At 44.9% G+C, this 20,940-nt stretch overlaps 2 protein-coding genes across 4 annotated transcripts in view; one reads left to right on the top strand and one right to left on the bottom strand.

Moving 5' to 3' along the window:
• Nucleotides 1-623: 623 nt before the first annotated feature.
• Nucleotides 624-12,312, bottom strand: EIF4H (eukaryotic translation initiation factor 4H). Of its 3 annotated transcripts, none has more exons than XM_059829156.1 (7): nt 12,238-12,312; nt 6,712-6,893; nt 5,645-5,709; nt 5,436-5,535; nt 4,711-4,776; nt 2,661-2,819; nt 624-2,536 (listed from the first exon to the last, which is right to left on the bottom strand). In XM_059829156.1, exons 1-7 carry the CDS (start codon nt 12,294-12,296, stop codon nt 2,400-2,402), a joined length of 768 nt encoding a protein of 255 aa, XP_059685139.1. In that variant the 5' UTR covers nt 12,297-12,312; the 3' UTR covers nt 624-2,399. The 3 variants fall into 3 exon arrangements, with proteins under 3 accessions (XP_059685139.1, XP_059685140.1, XP_059685141.1); XM_059829157.1 differs by having other exon boundaries at nt 2,661-2,810; nt 4,705-4,776; XM_059829158.1 differs by lacking the exon at nt 4,711-4,776.
• Nucleotides 12,313-13,618: 1,306 nt separating this feature from the next.
• The window catches only part of MYBBP1A (MYB binding protein 1a), a 62,636-nt gene continuing 55,314 nt past the window's right edge, over nt 13,619-20,940 (top strand). Inside the window, exons 1-8 of the mRNA XM_059829207.1 lie at nt 13,619-13,786; nt 14,005-14,100; nt 14,925-15,008; nt 15,402-15,476; nt 15,898-16,005; nt 17,072-17,262; nt 17,550-17,717; nt 19,072-19,189. Coding sequence (XP_059685190.1) covers nt 13,619-13,786; nt 14,005-14,100; nt 14,925-15,008; nt 15,402-15,476; nt 15,898-16,005; nt 17,072-17,262; nt 17,550-17,717; nt 19,072-19,189 — 1,008 coding nt within the window. The remainder of the gene's footprint in view (nt 13,787-14,004; nt 14,101-14,924; nt 15,009-15,401; nt 15,477-15,897; nt 16,006-17,071; nt 17,263-17,549; nt 17,718-19,071; nt 19,190-20,940) is intronic.

Here is a 20,940-nt window from a genome sequence, read left to right on the forward strand (position 1 = left end):
TAAAACCATGGCTCTCCCTCTTAACTCACCCTGCAGTACACAGATACTTCAAAGACACAGGGCAACTGCCTCATTAACAGTTATGTCTAGTGGGAAACAGGTCAGCTGAAAAAGTTGGGAGAAACTGGGCAAGACAGCAGCAAGCTGAGCTATTTACATTGTCCTACCACAAAGGCTCCACATTAAACTGATTGCTACTCAGATGGGAAGGACACACATTTTACCCTGTACCAGGCAGGGGATTCTGGCCAGAGGGCAGCAGAACCCAGCTTGGGGAAAACTGCACCAAGAGCTACATGAACTGCAAGCTATAGGTACTTCCAAATTCTGCCTGGCAGCCTTAGCAATGTAACTGGAGTTACACTGAAGCCACAGGGCAAAGAACTTGGGCTCACTTCCACTTGTACACAGTTTTTATTTCACTGTGTCCCACATGTTCTAGCACTTACTCGTTTAGATTAGATTCCTGCCTCCCATATTTCCACTAGTGGCTCTGGTACTGCTTCTCCATAAAATTTAAGGAAGCAAATTTCCAAATTAACATGTTTGAAAACTGGGGGGGCAGGGGAGGGGGAAGGAACAAACATGCTATAGCAGACTCAAATAAAGACCAATGTTAAATATTACTTAATGTTTTCTTTTATTTAAAAGATCATTCACAAAATACCATATCCATAAATTTATTTTGTTATGAAGCAGAATGTGTTAAGTGTTTGGAATTCTTTTCCTTTTTTTCTTTTTTTTTTTTTTTTTTTTTTACATTTAAAAGTCAACTGTCTTGACTAGAGGTGAGGTTTTATGTGGGAATTTGTTCTTAAAAATCTTTTCCACATTGAAGATGTAAATAGGTCAATTATTGGTTTGGAATACAACCACACAAATGCATGTCTGTCTTAAATTAAGTATTAGTGTTAGACAAATGGTTCTTATCTCAGAAGCAGATTAAGTGACAGGCAGAAGGAAGGAAAGAGTAGTTCTGTAAATTGCTGGGACTCTGACATTACAAAGGTAACTTCAGGGAGGAAATTCGCTACTAGCGGTGCTGCCGGTAGTGAAGCGGCCATGCTTCCAAACTCCTCTTGCAAGTACTCTGGTGTGCCGGCTGTTTTACTGGAAAGCTGTCAGCACCAGCATTAGGGGCCCAAGATTTTCTCATGCATTGGACATATCCACACTTCAGTGTTACAGATCCAGGTTTTGGTTTTAAACATTAATGATCTCTCTTCCTTTCACTCCAGCCTCCCGCTCCGCTCCCTCCTCCCAAACAACACTGGCAAGAAACATTTCAAGCGAAGAGAGATGCAGAAACTAGAAATGCTTTTTACCCAAACTTCTACATGAAGAGAGTCTATAGCAGAAGGATTTCTAATCTGCCCGTTCTCAAGGTATTCTGAAAGCCGAGGTCTTAAAACTGTACACCACTGGGCAAAGAAATACAGGGGATAATGGCGATTACATACTGCATGGCAAAGTATACACTCCTTAAACAAAAATAAAAAGTCAATTTTATTTGTAGAAACTTTGTTTAAAAATTTACCAAACATGTAAAACCCCCAAAAAAAATGTAAGCAGAAAGAGCCAGTGAGCAGCTGTGCTCAAAGAGGCACACTTTTGCAGCACTAACCTTGAGCTCAGAGGTGTAGTATCATACCATTTTGAAGTCAATAGACAGCCACCAGCAAGAGCCTGCTGGCAGATGCTTTATCCATACCGATTCTACTACCTATTCACCAGGCTTCTTGTCAGCCAATTTTATTTGCATCTATTAAATGGATACTTCCTGGGAAGCTGTGTGAAAGGGCAGCTGTCCCCCTTAGTTTTATAAGGGGCTCTGCTGTATACAGTAACTCTATCACCAATTGTCATAAATGGTATTTCACTACTTGGTTAGAACTGTGAATTTCTCTGTTCGACTCATCTGGACTCTCCAGTTTTCCTCTTCAGAGCCACAGCAATACAGAACAAGACATGCAGGTCAGAAGAGGAGCACTGAGGAAGTAAAAGGAAACAATACAGGGCAATAACTAAGTCTAACCTGTGCTTCTAAAGTAAAACAAACCCAGAAAGGAAGAAGTTGAAGCAGCACCTTTGTCCAGAGACCTCCACACTCGTGGAAGCAGCTACACTGCCTTATCTACTGGCAACTGTGCTGCTTGGAAGGAAACAGAAGAGGGAAACTCAGCACAAAGCAGGCACTAGATACAGCAAAGCCAAGAACGTACTAAAAACCACTTGTTAACAGCTGACATGCATTCACAAGCTCTGTGTTTTCGGTTTCAAAGAGGACAAATGCCAGATGGCAGGAATGGTAAACTGCAGGGTCGACATTCCAGCAGAGCTAGTCACTCTGTACTGTCTTGCTTTTTCTCCCGCCTCCCCATTCCCTCTCAACCCCAAACTCAGTCGTGCTCTTTTACTACTTCCTCTCGGGGCTTGGCTCCACCAAAGATAGCGGAGTTTGGGTTGGCTACTTGATTGAGGGGAGTAGCAACTGTTCGAGGTTTGAGCTGAAGTCGGGGTCGCTGTGCTCTTTCCTCTGAAAGAAAAAACATTAAGGTTTTAAGATCTGCCTGTCAAGGGCAGTAGCTTTAACCTGACAGAGAAAGCAGCAGTCTCCTTCATGAAGGAAGACCGAATTACAGAAGATATAAAGAGTTTACCTTCTGTTGGCTCTCTGAAGTCCATGGAAGATCCACGGAGGGGAGGCCCATCTCTGAAACGACCAGTGCCACCGCTTCCCATTGAGGCACCTGGTGGTCGCCGGTCTCCAGGGCGGGTTCCTCTACCCCGGCCTCCCAAGAAGTCATCATCTTTGAATCCTGAAGACGGAAGACAGTGAATTTAAAGAGCACATTCTGCAATACTTTTAATCTAGATTTTTATCTGGGTGAACGGAAAACCTTGCAAGTCACTGCTGTCAGTCCAAGATGATGCACTGAGAGCCTTTGTTTGTGGACAGATTGTGTCACAGATCTCTAACACGTTCTTGAAGAGTCATACAGATGCCATTTGAAACCAAGTACACTATGCCAAGTTCAGAAACTGCTTTATCCTCCTAGAGGCTTACTGGAGTGTTGAAGAGTGGGTCATCAAGTGAACTTAAAATACGAGCTTCATCTGCAACTTCAGATTATTAACACCATTAGCTGAATTCAGAGACAACACTAGAAGTACCCAGAGTACTTCTGTAGCCAGAAGATCACACTGGCCACAGCCTTAGCATGAAATCTGCGGGAGCAGAGTAAATGGGAAAATAGCTAGGGAGTAGTGAAATACACAGTCCTTATAAAAAAGAGCCTTTGAAAAACAGAGCAAAACCCCAAGGCTTTTTAGTTGTACTATAAACTGACCAAGCATTTACTAGATTAATGAAAGAGCTGGAAAAAAACCCAATTTGGACTTTAAGTATGAAACTGACTGCATTCTTCAGTTTATGTATCAAAAAAAAATTAAGAACTGTTTGTCACTAGCCAGAGTTCCAGTCTGTACCAATGACTATCCCAGAGTATCTCTCTAAGCCCCATCATCTGCATTCAATGGGAGGAAGACACTTCAGGCTAACAGCACACCTAAGGGGAATATACTCAGTTTTTCAGACGCTGCCTGGAAGAGAAAGTTGTTTTGCTCCCATTTGAGATTTTCCTTTCCACTTCAGTATTTGGCAGAGTTGCAGAACTGTCCCTTACTTCCGGGCCAAACAACCATCTTTAAACACTTGATCCAGAGCAAGGCTGTACAACCTGAGAAGAAAAGCTTCTGTAGCAACTAAGACTTAAATGCTAAACTTCTGGCTCACAAATCACTCATCCACAATCTAACAAGCTGAAATGCATCTGCATTTGAAGAAGCTGCCAAAAAAAGGTATAAAGCTACAACACCAGAATGCTTAGCTACAAAGGCAGGTTAAGCGCAGCGCTGTAGCAAGCTTCCTCTCTCCAGCATGCTTCAGTTCCATGCTAGTGGCAAGGGCACACTTTGTTACCACTCATTCTACTTTGTCCATTCCACTCACGCAGAGACCAGACATTGCAAAGGTGCACTTGCCAACATGTCCCCATCAGAAAATGGACCAAACCCACAATTTCAGAGGACAAAAGAAATTATGTTAATGTCACCCTGGATTCTAATAGCTAGAAACTGACTGAAAGTCAAGAGCAAACTTGGTGGCTCTATCACTACCTTCCACTCAGCAAGCTCAGTCATTTGCTGCAACTTGCATGACTGTAACAGGTCTAAAAGTTTACAAACATTTTGCATTTAAAAGTGCTTTGGAACACTAATACATCTTTGGAGAAGTCAGTTGCTTCAGGGATACACATAAAATGATGTCACATCTCCTTAAGAAGGTGAAAGCCTCTGCTCTGAAGAATACAGTATCAGCTTTTCCACATGATCTGTCTGTTTCTGCTACTATTCAGAAGTGTACTTGGCCTCATGTTTGCGAAGTGCTTAAAACCTAGACACTTGTTCAAATGTAGCCTATGGTATCTGCCATTTAGGATTGTTTCATAACATTTACAATCAGGACACTTTGTTACAGGGCAATGGAAGATCTCCCCTGAAGAATCCCACTGCAGCTGTAGGATGTCCAAAGCTGGCATACAGTAGACCCAATCAAAACAGTAATGGGGACAAATGTAGCTGACATGAAAATGAGAACAATTTTGTGCCTTTTAGGCTGCCTATCTGTACAAGTGTTAATACTGATACCAGAATTGAAGTCATCTCTGGAATCCCATCCACCTCCTCTGGATTCTCGGGAACCTCCTCCCATTCCTAGGAAAAAAGCCACAATTGTGTTCAGGTCTGAAGCTGTGGGAAAGACTGATCAAGGGGATACCAAAACAAAGTTTCAGTCCTTCAATATCCAAAGTCATGCTGCTGGAAAATCCTTTTGTTTCAGTACTACCAAGTTCCATTGCATAGGAACAAAAGGTCGGTTTAAGTTAACCAAGAATAAGCGGTCCAAAAAGTTTCTCTAATACACATTCAAAGGAAGCATTTAGTGAGTCTACAATTAAGCTTCAACTACAGCAAAGCCTGTTTTTACAGCGGAACAGGAGACAGATACTCCAAAATAAGTATTTGTCTACTTGTGCTTACTTAGCTTACTCACTTTTCTTACATCATAATAAAATAGTAGCAGATCAGACTGTTGGGCTTATGATTGTCCTCTGCAAGACACTATACATTACTAGGGGTATTGGTCTCACTTCCTGGGCTAGGAGTGACACGTTCAGCTTTTTCACACAAAGCGCATCTATTCCAGACATTTCAGGAGCAGCAGCAGCTAGGTTAGAAATATGCGTACACATACGAAATTTCTCCTTCCTATATAATCTTCGTGTTTACTTGCATGCCTTGTCTTAGCATTAGTTAGCACCAGAAGTCATAACGACAACCATTAAGAAGCTATTTAGAAAAATGGAAGTCACCTCTGTCATCAGGCCCGCCACCTTTTCTGAAGCCAAAGCCACCTTTATCCTGTTTTCTGCCTTCTGCTATGTCCACTCGGAGTGATCGGTCACCCAAAAGCTGTTAAATAAAGAGGAGAATCTCTTCAGAATGTACCATATGGGCTGCCAAAGAGTTTGAGACTTGTGCTTATCTTTTTATTTCATAAATTAATTGCAAGTATACTTACTGCACCATCATACGTAAGAGCTTCCTTGAGTGACTCCACCTCATCGAACTCTACGTAACAAAATCCTGCAGGAAGAACCTCACAAGTTAATATCAGTGCTTTAAAAGGCCTTTGTAAAAAGCTACCCCTCCTGCATATCTGCTAATAGCCTCCCTTCTCTTTCAAACATAAGCTACAATATGGTAAGTGCAAGATGTACACAACTCAGAAACCAAACATCATTAAGGATGAATGCATTTACCTATGCCCGTTAACAGTGGGGACAAATCCTGAAATAGAACTCTGTATGGGCACTATCCAAATGCTAAGAGCCTGATTAATTCCCTTTACCATAGGGTTCTCATTACAGATTAGATTTGATCTATGCCTTTAGACAGTTATTTAGCTGCATATTGTCATTTAGTTACTAGTATTTTTAAACAAGAAGCTGAAGTACCTGCTTGGCCAGCAGTCTGATTTTGTGTCGTCGCATAATTTAGTGAATTTATTCCTTTTTTGAGACCCTCTGTTACCAGAGTTAAGCCTTTCCCTCTTCTAAAAGGAACTTACAAATATACTCCCTTTCCACTGGCCAATTCCAATGGAAATCAGATCTGTGTCCTCCAAAACAATTGTCTGAATGGCTTATCTACTTGCTTTTTCTCCCTGTCTACAAAAAAAACAGAGCTGAAGCAATGGAGCTCTTCTGAACTAAAGAAAGATTGTGTAAGTACTCAACACTTAAGGTCATGGATCTTAAGTGGGTCAGACACTTCAACTTTGTTACAATTCATGCAAGAAAAACGCAAGGTTTGAGAAAGTCCTTTTATGGCAGGACAAATATTGACTCTTATCACTCAGGTTAGTCTGTATCTTAAGATGATGGAAGTAACTGTGAATCTCATTCAAATGAGATGTTTGTTAGTGAATGAGAAACCTGCATAAATCAACATAAAAAGAAATGTAGATCAACAAGCTAACTGCCTTTTAGAGTAGGGACTGAAATACCCCATTCAAGTGACTTTAGAAGTACCTCATTTTCCCCTACCGGTCAGCCATCTACAACTAAAGCAACTCTGAACACTCACCTTTAAATTTGTCTGTTTCCTTGTCTCTGACTAGTCGTACACTCCTTACACTGAGATCCTTGAAGATGGCATCTATGTCTCCTTGAACAGTGTTGAAGGGTAGATTTCCCACATATGCTGTGAAAGGGGGTTCTGTTGGCAGCTCTTTCTGTTTGCGGGAACCAAGGCCGCCACCACGAGACCTGTTGAAAGAAAGCACGGTGTCTCCGGAACCTGACTCCCAACACAACCAGTAATACAGTATATAGCACTGCTCAGGTGCTGTTTGACTTTTTGGAAGTGGATTTTTCCACAGTTTTAAGTAGTTTTTCTATCCCTTTGCCTGTACCTGCCACCGCCACTATTGGCCAACTCGTTTCTAGTATTACCTGATGCAGTACTTCAGTGGGAAAAACAAATGAGCAATATACTTAAATACCTTACAGTCGAACTCAGTAACAAAGTGATGAATGAACTCCTTTTTCATCCCACAATCCATTAAGAAAAGCAACGTAAGGTTCTCTCTACTGTCCCCTACTCAAAAACATTACTTCTTAAAAAACACATCCTAGACTAGGCTTTAAGAATAATTTATAGCAGTGAAGAAACACTTGCATGGCACAGGCTCGTCAGCTTAACCTGAAATTAAGCTGGATCCAATGCTTTTAACTAAATAGTATATTATCAACATCCACTCCACAATTGTCCAAATTATTTCAGCAGCATTTAGCTTAACAGAAACATCTTCTCCTAACTCTCAAGTTATTGCCATAACTGTCAGATATCTAGACTGGAATGCTTTGAATTGAACACATAATAAAAAAAGTTGGTTGAGCAAGGTATTTTAAGGCAGAGAAACCAATTTCAGTGCTATTTAGTTGTTTACTTCTTCCTTTGTGTCTCATGAATCACAGGCCGAGGTAAACTAGGTTGTCTTTTCCTATCTTTTCCCCTCAGTCTCAGTTAAGGCTACTGGCATTGGTCACTGAGGAACTAGGCTGTACCAGCTAAATTCTCCCCTGTATTAGTGTAACACATCTGTGTGTTAATTTCCTGTAGAGCCAAATCTTCTGAAGCTAACTTTGATCTCCTTTACAGAGAGCAAGATTTGTACTGTGGGCACAAGGCAACCTGAAGTTACAACTCCTGGACTTCTAGAGTACAGGAGCCACTGTCACTGGTTCCAACACCATCTGCCCCACCTAAGCAACCTTCGACTTTTACCTGAGATGCCTACCCACTGCTCTGCCCATGTTCTCTTCAATGCCTTACTTTTACTGGGCTTTGTTCAGGTCTGCTCCCTTTCCCAGAGGCTCAGTGTGCATTTAGAAGCACGATGGAACACAAACTGTACCAAACCAGGATTTGCTAGTGTGACGTGGAGTAATTAGATTTCTGCAGAGTCCTACCTAAAATACAGAAGGTCAAATAATTTTATTATTTCCTTTTATTCTGGCTGGTTGAATGTAGCCAGAAAATCTATTGGGCAAGCAATGTACTTGTCTGCCTTTTTTTCCCATCCCAGAATAAATATTTTATTACTAATGAACCAGCTAATGCAGAATCTTGAATAAGATTCCTTAACTCTTTCTAGGTAAGCCTGTCACTTGTGCCTTTTTATGGTAGCAGCTCCAGGCAGGAGTCATTTGTTACCACACTAACTGCATGCTGCTAAGTATACTGAAATCACAACCTACATATCTTTAATTAGTGTCCACCCAGGTTCATATTTTAGCCTTTTTGACAATATTCCTGAGCTGCCTTTGTCTCATTAACAAGTCAGAGTCAAAAACATACTTAAGAACTAAAGCTGCTATAGTTGGGTGCTGTGTATGAATAGCAGAATTAACTTTAACAGGGCTAAGTTTTAAGGAGGAACGCCAAGAAAGCTCAGTTGCTCTTTTAAAGAATTCCACAATACGTAGAATCCGTTCCATGTCTTTGTTCTTAATTCTCATGTATGACCTTACATACAGCTATTAAAATACCGTACATTTAAATTGCAACCAAAAATCTTAATTTTTATGTTCTACAGGAACATCAAAATTGCTTAGGCTGAGTTTAGAAGGAGCATACCCTCCTCCTTCTACACATTCTCACCATGTTCCTTGGACTGCCAGTCATCTGGTTCAGTGGGCTGATTCACCTGAAAATGCGCCCTAAAGTTGAGTTCTCTGCCAGATCAACAAGGTGATCTGGACAGCTGCAAAGAGCACTCATGCCAAGACGGGAAGGAGAACGAAAGCCAGGGCTCAAACTACAGCTTTCAACAGCAACCTCTACTCGGATCAATTTGAGCTGCTTCTGAAACCACACCCTCAAGTTAGCAATCCCCAAAAGAATTTTTTGTGCTACAGACAAACCTTGTTTCTACCATAGCATACCAGAACTTCATGGGGTGCATGTATGGAAATCAATGCCCTACTAAGTCATAAAATGAAGTATTCTTTTTGAATTTGATCCATTAAGGCTGCAGTTATCAAATATATAACTATGTATTTGGTATTTTAGTCCCCATTTGAAGAACAGGAATGGTCAATAACTAGGTTCCAAACTCAGTTTCCTACAGAATCCAGGTATAGAAACACAAAAAGAAACTGTTTCTATACTTACCTACATTTTTTTTCCATATTGAAACAGTGAAATAAAAAACGACGAGATAGAAACAAGATGCTCTCATTTGTAACAAAACAGGACAAAAGTCAACTATAATTAAAAACATCTCTGAACTAAGTGAACTGCGTCACACCAAAGTGTTAAATGAAAGTCTGCATTTCCCACTCAGTGTAACTTTTGCTCAGACACAATTAGGTAATAATTATGTCATCTTAAGGTGGGAATCTGAAAAAAAACTATTTTATTTCTTTTTCAGAAAACCAAAGCAGAAAGCTAAAGAGGAAAGCTTGCTTCTAGCAAACGCAGAAGCAAGCATCCCTATAATGAGACTTACTTTTTGGTGGACTGAGTTAAATGACATTGTAAGGCCATATTAGGGTGAAAGAATAACCAAACTGTCGTTTGAAGCTACTCTTCAGGAGACATTTAATAACACTAAATGGGTAAGACATGGGATCCAAAATGCCAGAAGGATAAAGATTAGCTCTCCGTTTTAACTTCCTTTTACTTACTTCAGCAGATGAATCTTAACTTTTGAGTAAGGTGCCCAGCATTATTAAGCCCAGTGCTTAAAGCCGCACCTAAATAAATAGCCTACCAGCAAGTCGGGAGTGATAAATACTGTTTCCTTCAGCTTTGAGAAGCTCTACAGATGTCCAGAGAGTTTCAGCAAGGCCTCAGTACACTTAAGTACAGATTTTTGTGTCAAATTTTGGGCTCCAAAACACTTACCAAAAACTTTTTTTAGTAAGCTTTTTGTTAATAAAGTCAGCAGCATGTTCTTCATCTGCAATAAAGTGACTTTTACACACCATAGTATTATGCTTCAGCTCTTAATCAGCACGCTACCAGTGCATTAGCAAAATCCCGTCTCATCATGCCACAGTCATATTCTGTTGCTAATAATTTTAAAGCGTATGAGAAAGAGGCAGATATCTTACATACATTAGAACTTGTTGGAACTACTGTTTTCTATCTGTCACACTTAAATCCTATGCTCACTCCCTATACAGTCTAAAGGTTATGCAAAATGCAACTCCCACAAAAACTATTACATCTCAACTGAGTTTACACTATTCTTACAATCCTAGAGAGCCTAAAAATGAGTAGGAGTCACTTTAAGTTAACATGGGATTCTTTAATCAGAACCTTCAAGAAGAACAGTCATGTTTTCATCACACTACACATATTATGGGGCTTTATACAAAGCACAGAGACATGTTAAGGTCTGAAATTGTGAATTAGCTGTTAGTAACTTAGACGTAATACTCATAAATTAGATGCAAGTACGAGTCGCACTCTAATATTAGTAGCATCTGAGGCTTAAAACTACAGCTAATCCAGAATAAGTACATTTTCTCATCTGCAAAGGCATCTACTAATCAGCAGGGCACCTTTGGTTCACCAAAACAAGTATCCACATTTTGCCTGAGAGAAAGTTTAAGTACTCTATTACAGAAATCTGAATATGAAAGTAACATTTTAACTTCAATTTATTGCTTCATAGGACATGCCTACATTGAGTAGAGCAGACTGAATAGTAACATCTGAATTTATTATGAGTGTCAAGTGCCAATTTAGGCTGCTGTCAAGGTTATTTGTTACCAAATTTAAGAAATAACAGATTTTTAAGTGGCTACATCATCTGTTTGCTCCAGGACATCTCTTCTTTAGACACAAAGGGTATCTATGCATAAAAACAAGCTCGCAAAGCTTAAGTGTCAGTGTTTCCAAAGACAAGAAAACTTACTCCTGTTATAATCTCAGCAGTAGCTCCTCCCTGCTGCCTAAACAGTCTGAAACAAAACTGATTTATTCTTCTAAGAACAGGAAAGGACAAGAACATTGTTGATCAGGAAACATATCTTGGAAGATTAGATTATAAAACAGGATCCTCGTTAAGATTTATTTGCAAAGACAGTTTATTTCATAGTTTTATGCCTACTGCTTTATTTTACTGCACATGGCACCAACCTTCAAAAAAGTCAATTACTAATTGCATCTTCCTAACCTAAGACAAACTTCGTAATTGCTGGTTTCTGTTTTTGTAGCTCCTCCCCTACAGGCACTCTCCAGCAAAGAAACAGAGGCGAGGCAAGCCTTATTCCTAAGGATCAGAGATTCGGAGTCCGCACCCGGAGCCCCGGATAACGCAGGACGGCGGCTCACAGCCCTCCCCGACCGGCGGCACCACAAAGCCCTCCCATTTCCTCCCCGCTGCAGGCATCACAACGCTGCCCGCTCTCGGGGCGCCGCAGCAGCTCCCCCCGCCGCCGGGCACCTCGCCGTGCGGAGCTCGACCCGCCAGAACAGGGGTCTCTCGCCCCCCTACAGACCTTCAGGGGAAGCTCCCTCCTCCCATTTCCCGGTCTGTCCCTACAGGAGCTCCTCACGGCCTACCTTGGCTCCGGCCCAGCACCTCCCTAAATCCCCCCCCTCCACTCGCCTCCGGGCCGGCGGGAACACAGCGACACCCTCCTCCTCCCGCCCCTTCCCGGCGCTCCCAAGCCGCCAGGCCCTAAACCTTGCGGCACTCGCCCCGCGGACCGAGGGGACGGCCGCCACCCCCTCCCGGGACACCACAGCCTCCTCCTCGCCTCATAAAGCGGGCCCGCCAAGGCCGGAGGGAAACGCGCCCCGCCGCGCTCACCCCCGTCCCCCGGAGAAGGGAAGGCGGCGGGGCAAGACGAGCCCGAAAGGTTCCTAGAGGCAGCGTCCCCCCGTCCCTCTCTCCACCCGCCCCCCCGCCGTGCCCGCCCGCCATCTCCACAGGGAAAGGGGCAGGCTAGGCCCTGCCCGGCCGCGCCCCCTCCTCGCCCGGCCGGGGGGGGCGCGGAGCGCCACTCCCTCCTTCCCTCCCTGCTCCGGGGGGGAGTCCTCGGCGCTCCCCAGCGGCCCAGGCCCTGGCGCCGCCCGCAGCGCCGCGCTCACCCCCGGCCGCCGCCGAAGCTGCTGTAGGCCCGATCGTCGTAAGGATCAAAATCCGCCATCGCCACCTCAGCCTCCTCCCCGTGCGAGCGTGACAGGACCGCGCCCGCAGGACCCCGCGCCGCTTATATACGGCGGCGCCCGGGCCAGGGCTGCCCCTCGCGGTGCCTGTCTCCAGCTCCCCGCCCCGCCGGGGCTGTCCGAGCTACTGCCTGTCGGGAAGTCCCGGCGCCTGGGCGCTCCCCCGCCGCCGCCGCCACAGGCGCTCACCCGCCGCCACGGCCCAGCCCGGGCGCGGCTCTGCCTGCGCCGGGATAGTCTCCGGTACGGGCTGCGGCGGTCGGGGCTGGGCGTTTATTGGTGACACAAGGGTAGGCCTTTGGCTCAAGCGTGCTTTAGCTGCCCCGGTGTGTTAGTCGTCGGCCTCTCGTATGTCCCCGAATCATCTTGGGGTCACTGCCGATAAGGTGACGGGCAGACGGCTCACGGGGCGTCACTTATCCCCCGCACGCCTGCGGCTGGCGTGAGGTGAGGGTCTGGAAGGAAGGTGGCAAACGTGCACCATTTCTGGAGAACGGGGCTGTGTTTTATTGTAAATAACGACAATGGGCTGCACCCGCAAGTTGACTGGTGTCCTTAAAAACACAGCCGTTGTGTGGGCTGATGCTTCCTTTGCCTGGGCCGTTGTTTCAGGTTTTATAATAAAACCACACGCCACACAGACTCCCGTGCGACGACCAACGCGCCTTGTGCCCTCTGCCCCTCCCCGGCCGCACCACCGCCTTCTGCGAGAGGCTCCGCGCCCCGCTCACCCCGCAGGGTTCCAGCCCTCTTCCCCGCGCGGAGAGGATCCAAACCCCCCTCAGAACCTGCCAACCGGGGCACGGGGGAGCACAGGAAGCCCTCGGGGCAGCGGAGGGACGAACAAGGCCTGCGGGGTGCCGGGCTGTGAGACGGGGCGGGAACGCGACACTGAGGGGCGGCCCTGGGGGGAACGCGGGGCGCTGAGGGGCGGCCCTGAGGGGAGCGCGGGGCGCTGAGGGGCGGCCCTCAGGGGAGAGGCCCTGAGGGGAGCGCGGGGCGCTGAGGAGCGGCCCTGAGGGGCGGCCCTGAGGGGAGCGCGGGGCGCTGAGGGGCGGCCCTCAGGGGAGAGGCCCTGAGGGGAGCGCGGGGCGCTGAGGGGCGGCCCTGTGGGGAACGCGGGGCGCTGAGGAGCGGCCCTGAGGGGAGCGCGGGGCGCTGAGGGGCGGCCGCGGCGCTGAGGGCAGCGGGAGGCCTCGGCGCGGCTCGGCTGGGCTGGCAGGGCCGGCCCCGCTCGGGCCCCGCTGCCCCGGAAGAGGCGGGGCGCGCGGAGCACGGCGACGGCCCCACGTGCGGCGGTGGCATGGCGGAGCTGGAGGCCCGGGGCGGCGGCGTGGCCGCCGACCCCCGCGGGGTGCTGCGGCAGGGCCGCGCCTTCCTCGACTTCTTCTGGGACATCGCCAAGCCGGAGCAGGAGGTGCGGCTGGCGGCCACCGAGAACCTCCTGCGGCACCTGCGGGAGGGCAGGAAGGTGAGGCGGAGGCGGGGGCCGGGGCCGCGCCGGGCTGGCCGGAGGGGCTGCGGGTGCGGGCGGGCACCGGGCCGGCACGGCTTTTCGCTCACGCTTGGAAACGTGCCTGCTCGGGCCGAGGCACTGCGGGCTGCCGGCCGGGCGTGCCGCGGGGGGCCCGGCAGCCCCGCTGGGTTCCGAGGAGCGAGGGCACCGCCGGAGCTGGGTCTCTCTTTCAGGACGACGAGCTGAAGTACAGCCTCAAGCGTCTGGTGGAAGGACTGGGAGCCACCCGCGAGGCCGCCCGCCCAGGCTTCAGCTTGGCCCTGGCGCAGGTCAGTATTTCCCAGAGCAGAGCAGAGCGCTCTGCGGCCCCTCGTCAACCCCAGTCGGTTCCTGGGGTCCCGCTTTGCAGTTTGTCAGGAGGCTGCAGGGCTCCCGTCGGGATGCAGATGGCAGGAAAGGCTCTTGCAGCAAGTGTGGAAAAACTGCAGTTTTAAAGGGTACTAGTTTGGTTTAGAAGCACTTATAAAGGTACGAGCTATACCAATATCACACTTACACTACAGAATTCTGTCCTGCTTCAAGAACCATCCTTAATTTGCAAACTTTGATTAGGTTTTCAAATATGCTGCATTTAGAACTATTACAACTTCTTAAGATTGACTTGCTCCTGGTGTTGGGCTGTTTATGTGGGAGATCTGAGAAGTCAACCCTTTAATATGTTCTTCAAAGTTTTTTTTTTTCTTCCTGCTCTTTGAGTCTGTAACATAGCTAAGAGTCCCAGCCATTGGGCCCATCAGTGGGATCTGATCTCATCTCACCTAACAAGTTGATAATGCAGAACAACCTTGCCCGTGCTGAAAAGTTTCGTTGCTTCTGTTACAGGGTCATGCAGTCGCAGCAAAATGTTCTCATTATTAATCTTGCTAAGTCGTGTACAGGGAAAAAAAAAGGGAGTATCAGCAGGCATATTTATGTCTATTCTAGTTCCTATTCTGACACGTCTTCTGCTGATCTAGTTGTCTCTATTCTGGCCTAATAATGCAGCACATCTGCTGCTATGCCGAACAACTGTTCACCTTTATTGAGTTCAGCCGAAAGAAGACTTCATAAAGTGGAAGAACTGCAAACTGAGCTATTCCATCCATCTCCTCAGGTTTTACAGGCTTTTGAAGAAATCCCAATGTGCAGTGTCCTGGAACAGATAAAAGAAAAACACAATCTGGAAAAAGTGAAAAAGGTGAGTCAGCTCATAGCAGCGTTGGCCAACAGCTAACCGTTCCCTATTCTTTGAAGGCTTGGTTCCTGGATACTATAGTTTTGGTGTTCTTGCTAAGGCAAATGACTATAATGAAATAACAAATATTTGGGAAAACCAGAAGTTGATGACATTGTCATCTGGCCCTGTTTTAGCTGAGATTTGTCTGTGTGACAGGAAGATAATCTAGGACGTTTCTTAAGCATAGTAAGGGGGTTGGTTTTCAGTGTGTTATCTTCATCTGGCAGGGTGTTCCAGGCTAGATCTTCCAGCCATCTTGTTCCACTGATCAGGTCTGTAGCTGACCATGACATCTAACCACGCAGTGAAGTAGATTTTTAACCCCAACCCCCCCCTTTTTTTTTTCCTTTTCAGAAACTTGTGAGAAATGCTGCTTTTGGGAACTTTTTTGGAGTTATGGCTCTGTTTCAATCTGGCCGGCTTGTTAAGGTAACATTACCATTGTTATGTTGTTTCTCAGTACTGGTTCTAGGGCTGTCTGAAGCGGAGAGAGGATCTAGAGAGAAAGGCTGGGTCATTGGCTAGTCAACGAGATGGGATCAAGTTCCATTCATTTCTTTTGCATTATCCGTGGACTTTTTGTGCCTTTTAAATGTCAGTTCCTGACTAGAATGCAGGAACTGTGTCAGATAGTACAGGAGGTGCCTACCTCTCCTGGAAGGAAGGGATCTGTTGTCATATACAGCCAGGAAGCACCATTTTGGGAGAAGCTGAGTGACCTATCAGGAAGCAATTGTGTAGGTTTCTTATTACAAGTAGGCATAAGGGTCTCAAGAGTGGATTATGACCTGAGCCTTCAGCTTAATCTTTGATATATGTCCCCTGTTTTTGACTTATCTTTCCTTTCTAGGACCGGAAAGCTCTGCTGGAGAGCATCCAACTTCTCCAGCAGCTGGCACATCACCAAGCACACCTCAGAGATCTCCCTCGCAAAACTCTTATTGACATCATGTCTGAGGTATAGCCACAGCACGTGGTGGGTGGAAAGAGGGAGGACTTTGCTTCGGGGACTGCTTTTTCCTTAGTTAGTTCATAGTTGGAAGTTAAAGGGAGTGTGTGGAAGAGTGAGTTTGAACTGTGGGAGCTGTTTCCTATATTGTCTGTGGGCAGATGCTTTTATTCTGGGAAGGATGCTCTGGTTTAGCTTAGTCTGATTTAATCATGGACAAACCCATAGTCTGTTTTTTTCCCAGTTGTCTTGCTTGGGTGGTACGTTAGACCATCTGCTCTTTTGAACAGAAGTATGCTGAAAACTCTGGACAGCAAACCTTCTTTTTTATGCACCAAGCCTGGGCGTAAGGTTAAATTTTGTGCTGTTGGGAGTGAAAGGATGTAGGGACATGGAGTAAAGGAACTCTGAGCATGTAGGAAAAGAAGAGAGTTTGTTTATTTCTTTCTTTTATGTGGATATTGTTTATAGATGTGAAGATTAACAAGTGTTAAATCAAAATGAAAAAATGTTTTGTATGGAAGTGTTCTGGGTCATTTAGTCTTGATGTTAAGTTTAAATGTATTTTGAATCCAATCTTTAAAAAATACAAATTAAAGCAGTTTTTGTGTGTTTCTTATTGTTGAAAATGTTCAATCCAGTTTTCTCTAAAACCATTGAACACAGTTATTTACCAGCAAATCTTATTGAAACAAGTAACTTTTTTTTGGGAAAGGTAATTAAAAGCTAATACAAGAGTGTTTCTTCCTCCTCGGGCTGCATGGCGGTACAGACAGGAGCAGTCACACAGCAAGCGAACAATTGCAGCTGGAGTCAATTGACAAGAATTGCTATCTGATGACAACATACTGTCCTACTCCACATGGTTAAGCACCTGGGGACTATATGGCAGTACTGGACACATCCATTATTTATTTTTGGTTGTGTCACCATAATGACTATTTCTGAAGTTTCCGGAACACTACAAGCTTTTAGTAAAATGCCCTACGATGCAGATATTTTAACATACTACACAGCAAATAAGTAAAATGCCCTCAGATATTTCACACATGCTCTCACCTTCATTCCTGTCTAGGTTCCTGAAACTGTGTTTGAGGAGGTCCTGTTTGGCATCTTGCAAAGCGACCTCGCTTCAGCCTTCACGTCGCCAGAGAATCTGCACCTTTTGCTTGTGGGCATACAGAAATTCCCTGGTGTTCTGAAACCTAAAAATCTGAAGAAGCTGTTTGGCTCATCTACTGTTGTAAATGAGGAAAATATTCCCAGGTAAGTTCTTAAATAAAGAGTATTAAATGCAGCATTTTCGGTCTCTTGACTAGCAAAGAGAGAAATGTGGCTTTCATTCTGATACCTGCCTGTATTTGCCGCTACAGGTGCTGTTAAGGGTTAGGTGCTAACTGTTATGCAGGTTCCTAAATTATAGGTCTGCCATTTCTCCCAAGAAGCACAGCCTGCAGTGCTCAGGAAATGTTTTGTGTCCTTCAGCAGGATGAATTTGGCCTTCAGCAATCCCCTTCCAGGCCAGATCTCTTGCATTATTTTCTTTCTTCTAGACTTGTAGAGCTTCTGCAAAGTGCTGCCAAGTCTGAGAAGAAAGACAAGAAATTGCCTAGTGTAGCATTTGATTTGCTACAAGTTTCACTGAAGGAAGATGCCTTTGAACTGTTCTGGAAAGAAGGTGTGGAGAATGGGCTGTTGAAGGAGAAATCGGGACCTGTGAGGTTTGTTTTAACACACGTTGTTCGTTGTTTTCCATATTACCCGTCTGTTTCTTGCCCCAGTCTTTCTGCTGCCCTGTGGTAGGGTGGAGCATATGGTTTCTCATGAACAATGTGAGAAGACTTGCTTTTGGTTATTTAGGTATTAATGAGAAACTTTATGGGGAGCCTAAATGCAGGAATTAGTAAGATTTCTCTTAAATTGTGACATATGACAAATTTGACGTTAAATTTAACTAGGACAGCACATAAAGGTGATGCACCTCATTGGGCATAAAGGTGTCTTAAATCTGTAGCTTGCTCCTACAAGACTTATCAGAGGAGCTGTACTGTCCCTTTCTCTCTAAGTGGTTGAGAGGGAGAGTCATTCGGCTTTGCATGGTTTAAGAAGGACAGCTCCTGTACAGACAAACCCTAGTTCTGAAATTTGTGTCTAATACTGCTGGACTTGTGCTTTGTGGGATGGACTGAATTAAAATGCCTGGATATGTTTGGATTCTGACATGGTCCATGTTTTTAAGTAGGATATGGCTGTGACTGACATGATAACAGTAGCTATTTCAGCTCCCTTTCCAAGTCTAGTACTAGATCTTTGTAGGATTATTTAAGTTGTCTCTTGAGACTCATGCTGTATAAAAATCCTGCAAAATCCAGAATACAAATCTGTGAGCATTTTGGGGGAGCATAATTTAATTTGGACCATAGCAAGGCAGTCAGTGGCCAGGTTTAAATCTTTCTTAGCTCAAGAGTTTAAAAGTTGTAGAGGTGCACCTCCAAAAAATGTTCTTAACAGGAGTATTACAGTGAAAGGAAACCATTTTCCAAGCCTGAGCAGTTTAGGTCTTGTTTTACTTTTTGGGTAAGTCTGGAAATACCCTTTGTATGCTCAAAAGTGTTGCTTTTTTAGTCTGATTTCCTGCAGAAATGAGGCTAGTGCTGTCTAATAACTTTTGAGACCATTGGGCAATTCTGATCAAATTTGACAGCAAGTTGCTGTCAAAACTAAGTAAATTTGTGTAGTCAAAAACTAAGTAAGTTTTTATTAGGTGTGTGGAAATAAAATACCTGGGGAGAAGAGATCCAGAAAGTAGACTGGGGAAGAAACTGCTGGTGAGGACTTGTCTATTTCTAAACAGTGGAGGACCTGCTATGGAGAGAGGTTTTAGCAGCTATGCTAGTCAGAAGAATCCTATGACTATGCTAGTCAGTAGGATTTTTGAACACAGGATCCATGAATTTTTGACTTCTGCCTTCCTGCATGCTCCATGTAGCCTGCCCCACCACTTCTTCTCTTTCACTTGCGTGTGGCTTTACTGCTGTGCCTCTACCTAAGGGTATTTCCTTTGTTTCCACTCAGTTACATGTGCTACCGGTTGCTGGGTAGTGCTCTCCCCTTGTTGTCTCTGGATCAGCTAGAGATGGTTCTCAAAGGGAAGGTGATGCAGCAGTATGGAGAACACGTGGTAACGACTCAGGTAGGTCTTCTGAAAGTACTCATGCTCAGGGCTACAGACTCTGTCCTGACTGGAAGTCCTTTCCACCTCCCTTCCTAGTTTCACATCGTCTCGTATAGAAAAAGTTTATGTAATTTTAGACCTTGGACGCTTACTAAAAGCAAGGTTATTGTATGACCACTGGTTGCAGTGGGCTGAGTATAGACTGTGTTTAATTGTCATTACTTATTTGTGTATTTTTCATTCAGACTTATTTTAAGGGATTTGAAGTTGTTTCGCGCTGACCCACCTGCTTTCACTGATGTTGCTGAGAAAGCTCTAATGATGGGGGAATCAGAGGAAGGGCAGCCCTCAGCATATTGACAATGTCATATGTCATCCTTTAACAGTCCTTTTGATTTTGCGTGTCCAGAAGCTCCTTTTTGTCTGTCATTGTGCTGGGTGTTGCATGAACATTTGAAGGCAAAGACAAAAAGGGACAACTCATGCTTTTTTTTTATGTTAATGCTTGTTTCCGTAAGCACATCTGAGGTTTAAGCACAAATTTTATTTGGGAATTGGATTTTGGAACTCCTTCCTCCTATCTTCCTCTGAAAATAATGCTTACCATGGTGCCTCCCTATATGGACCAACTTTCTCTAGAGTTTAGCCACTGGCTTAGTTGTTTTCCTGTTTCTTGCTTTTTATGCTTGTTGCACAGCGAATTAGGCTGTGTTCCACGTGCATCAACAAATTTGTTAATTTAATTCCTGTCTGAAATGTACAAATCCACTGAAGGCAATGATTGACTAAATGGAAGGAGAAACCCCTAATATTGTTGATGATGCGGAAGTAGAAAAGGTCTTAGTTTGAATGTGGCGTTGTTGGTTTTGTGGGTTTGATTTGGTTTGGTTTGTTCCTTGACACAGGTTGGTTGTTTTGGAAAGCAAATATTGTTATCCTGTACTTTCTTACGGGATTCTGGTTGTTGTTGGAGATGGAACTAGACAAAGCTTTAGTCTGATATTTACTGACAGTTAACCTTCCTGAATCCACTTTCTTTTTCATCAGGGGAGCAAATGTACTTGTTCTCCTTTTGTTGAGAGATGATTGATGAAACCCCTGTTGTGAGTTATTAGCCTGTTTACAGCAATGTCTCCTGGAGTTTTACTCCCAGCTTTGATACTGATGCACAAGTATTGAGTTCTCCAACAGTGGAAGCAAGAGCTTGCTAAGTTGTGTTTTGTGTGAGATTTCTTGCAGGGGTATTTATGTTATAACTGGATGGATTTGTAGTTAATTAGGAATTTATAGCCCCTTTATTTAAAAGAACAGTGTTCCCTAGACTTTCATTACTGTTTCTGCTCCCACCAGGTCACTATATTGTTTGTGACGCTACACCAAACGAGTTGTTGTATTAGTTTACGAAAGTTGCATTGCACTTTTGGAAGAAGCCACAACTTGCCCTCTTCAAGGTTTCTCCAGTTATGCTCTTGGTTTTTTTCCAGAATGAATGAGTAGGATTGAATACTGTGGGCTATGAAAGAACATAAGGAAATGGGATGTGTGGTGAGATCGGACACGTCCTGGTGGTCTGCATGCTGCCGGACAGTGTTCCAAGGCCAGCAGCCTGCAAGCTGTATGCCTTGCAGATCAGTGGCAGGACTGAGGATAGGACTTCGCACAAAACTGCAACACCTCAGAATATGCTTTTTAGTTTAAACATGTCAACTCCCCCTCCTTTCAGAATGCCTCAACACTTCTGAGACATCAGGGAGAGGAGGTGGGATTTG

The sequence above is a fragment of the Gavia stellata genome, chromosome 25 (genome assembly GCF_030936135.1).
Source record: "Gavia stellata isolate bGavSte3 chromosome 25, bGavSte3.hap2, whole genome shotgun sequence".
Classification (NCBI taxonomy): Eukaryota; Metazoa; Chordata; class Aves; order Gaviiformes; family Gaviidae; genus Gavia; species Gavia stellata.

Coding starts and splice junctions, on each gene's coding strand:
- EIF4H (XM_059829156.1), bottom strand. CDS start 12,296: ATGGCGGATTTTGATCCTTACGACGATCGGGCCTACAGCAGCTTCGGC. Junction 4,777..5,435: donor TGGCGGGCCTGATGACAGAG/GTGACTTCCATT, acceptor CTTTTTTCCTAG/GAATGGGAGGAGGTTCCCGA. Junction 2,820..4,710: donor CAGAGATGACTTCAATTCTG/GTATCAGTATTA, acceptor TTCCGTCTTCAG/GATTCAAAGATGATGACTTC.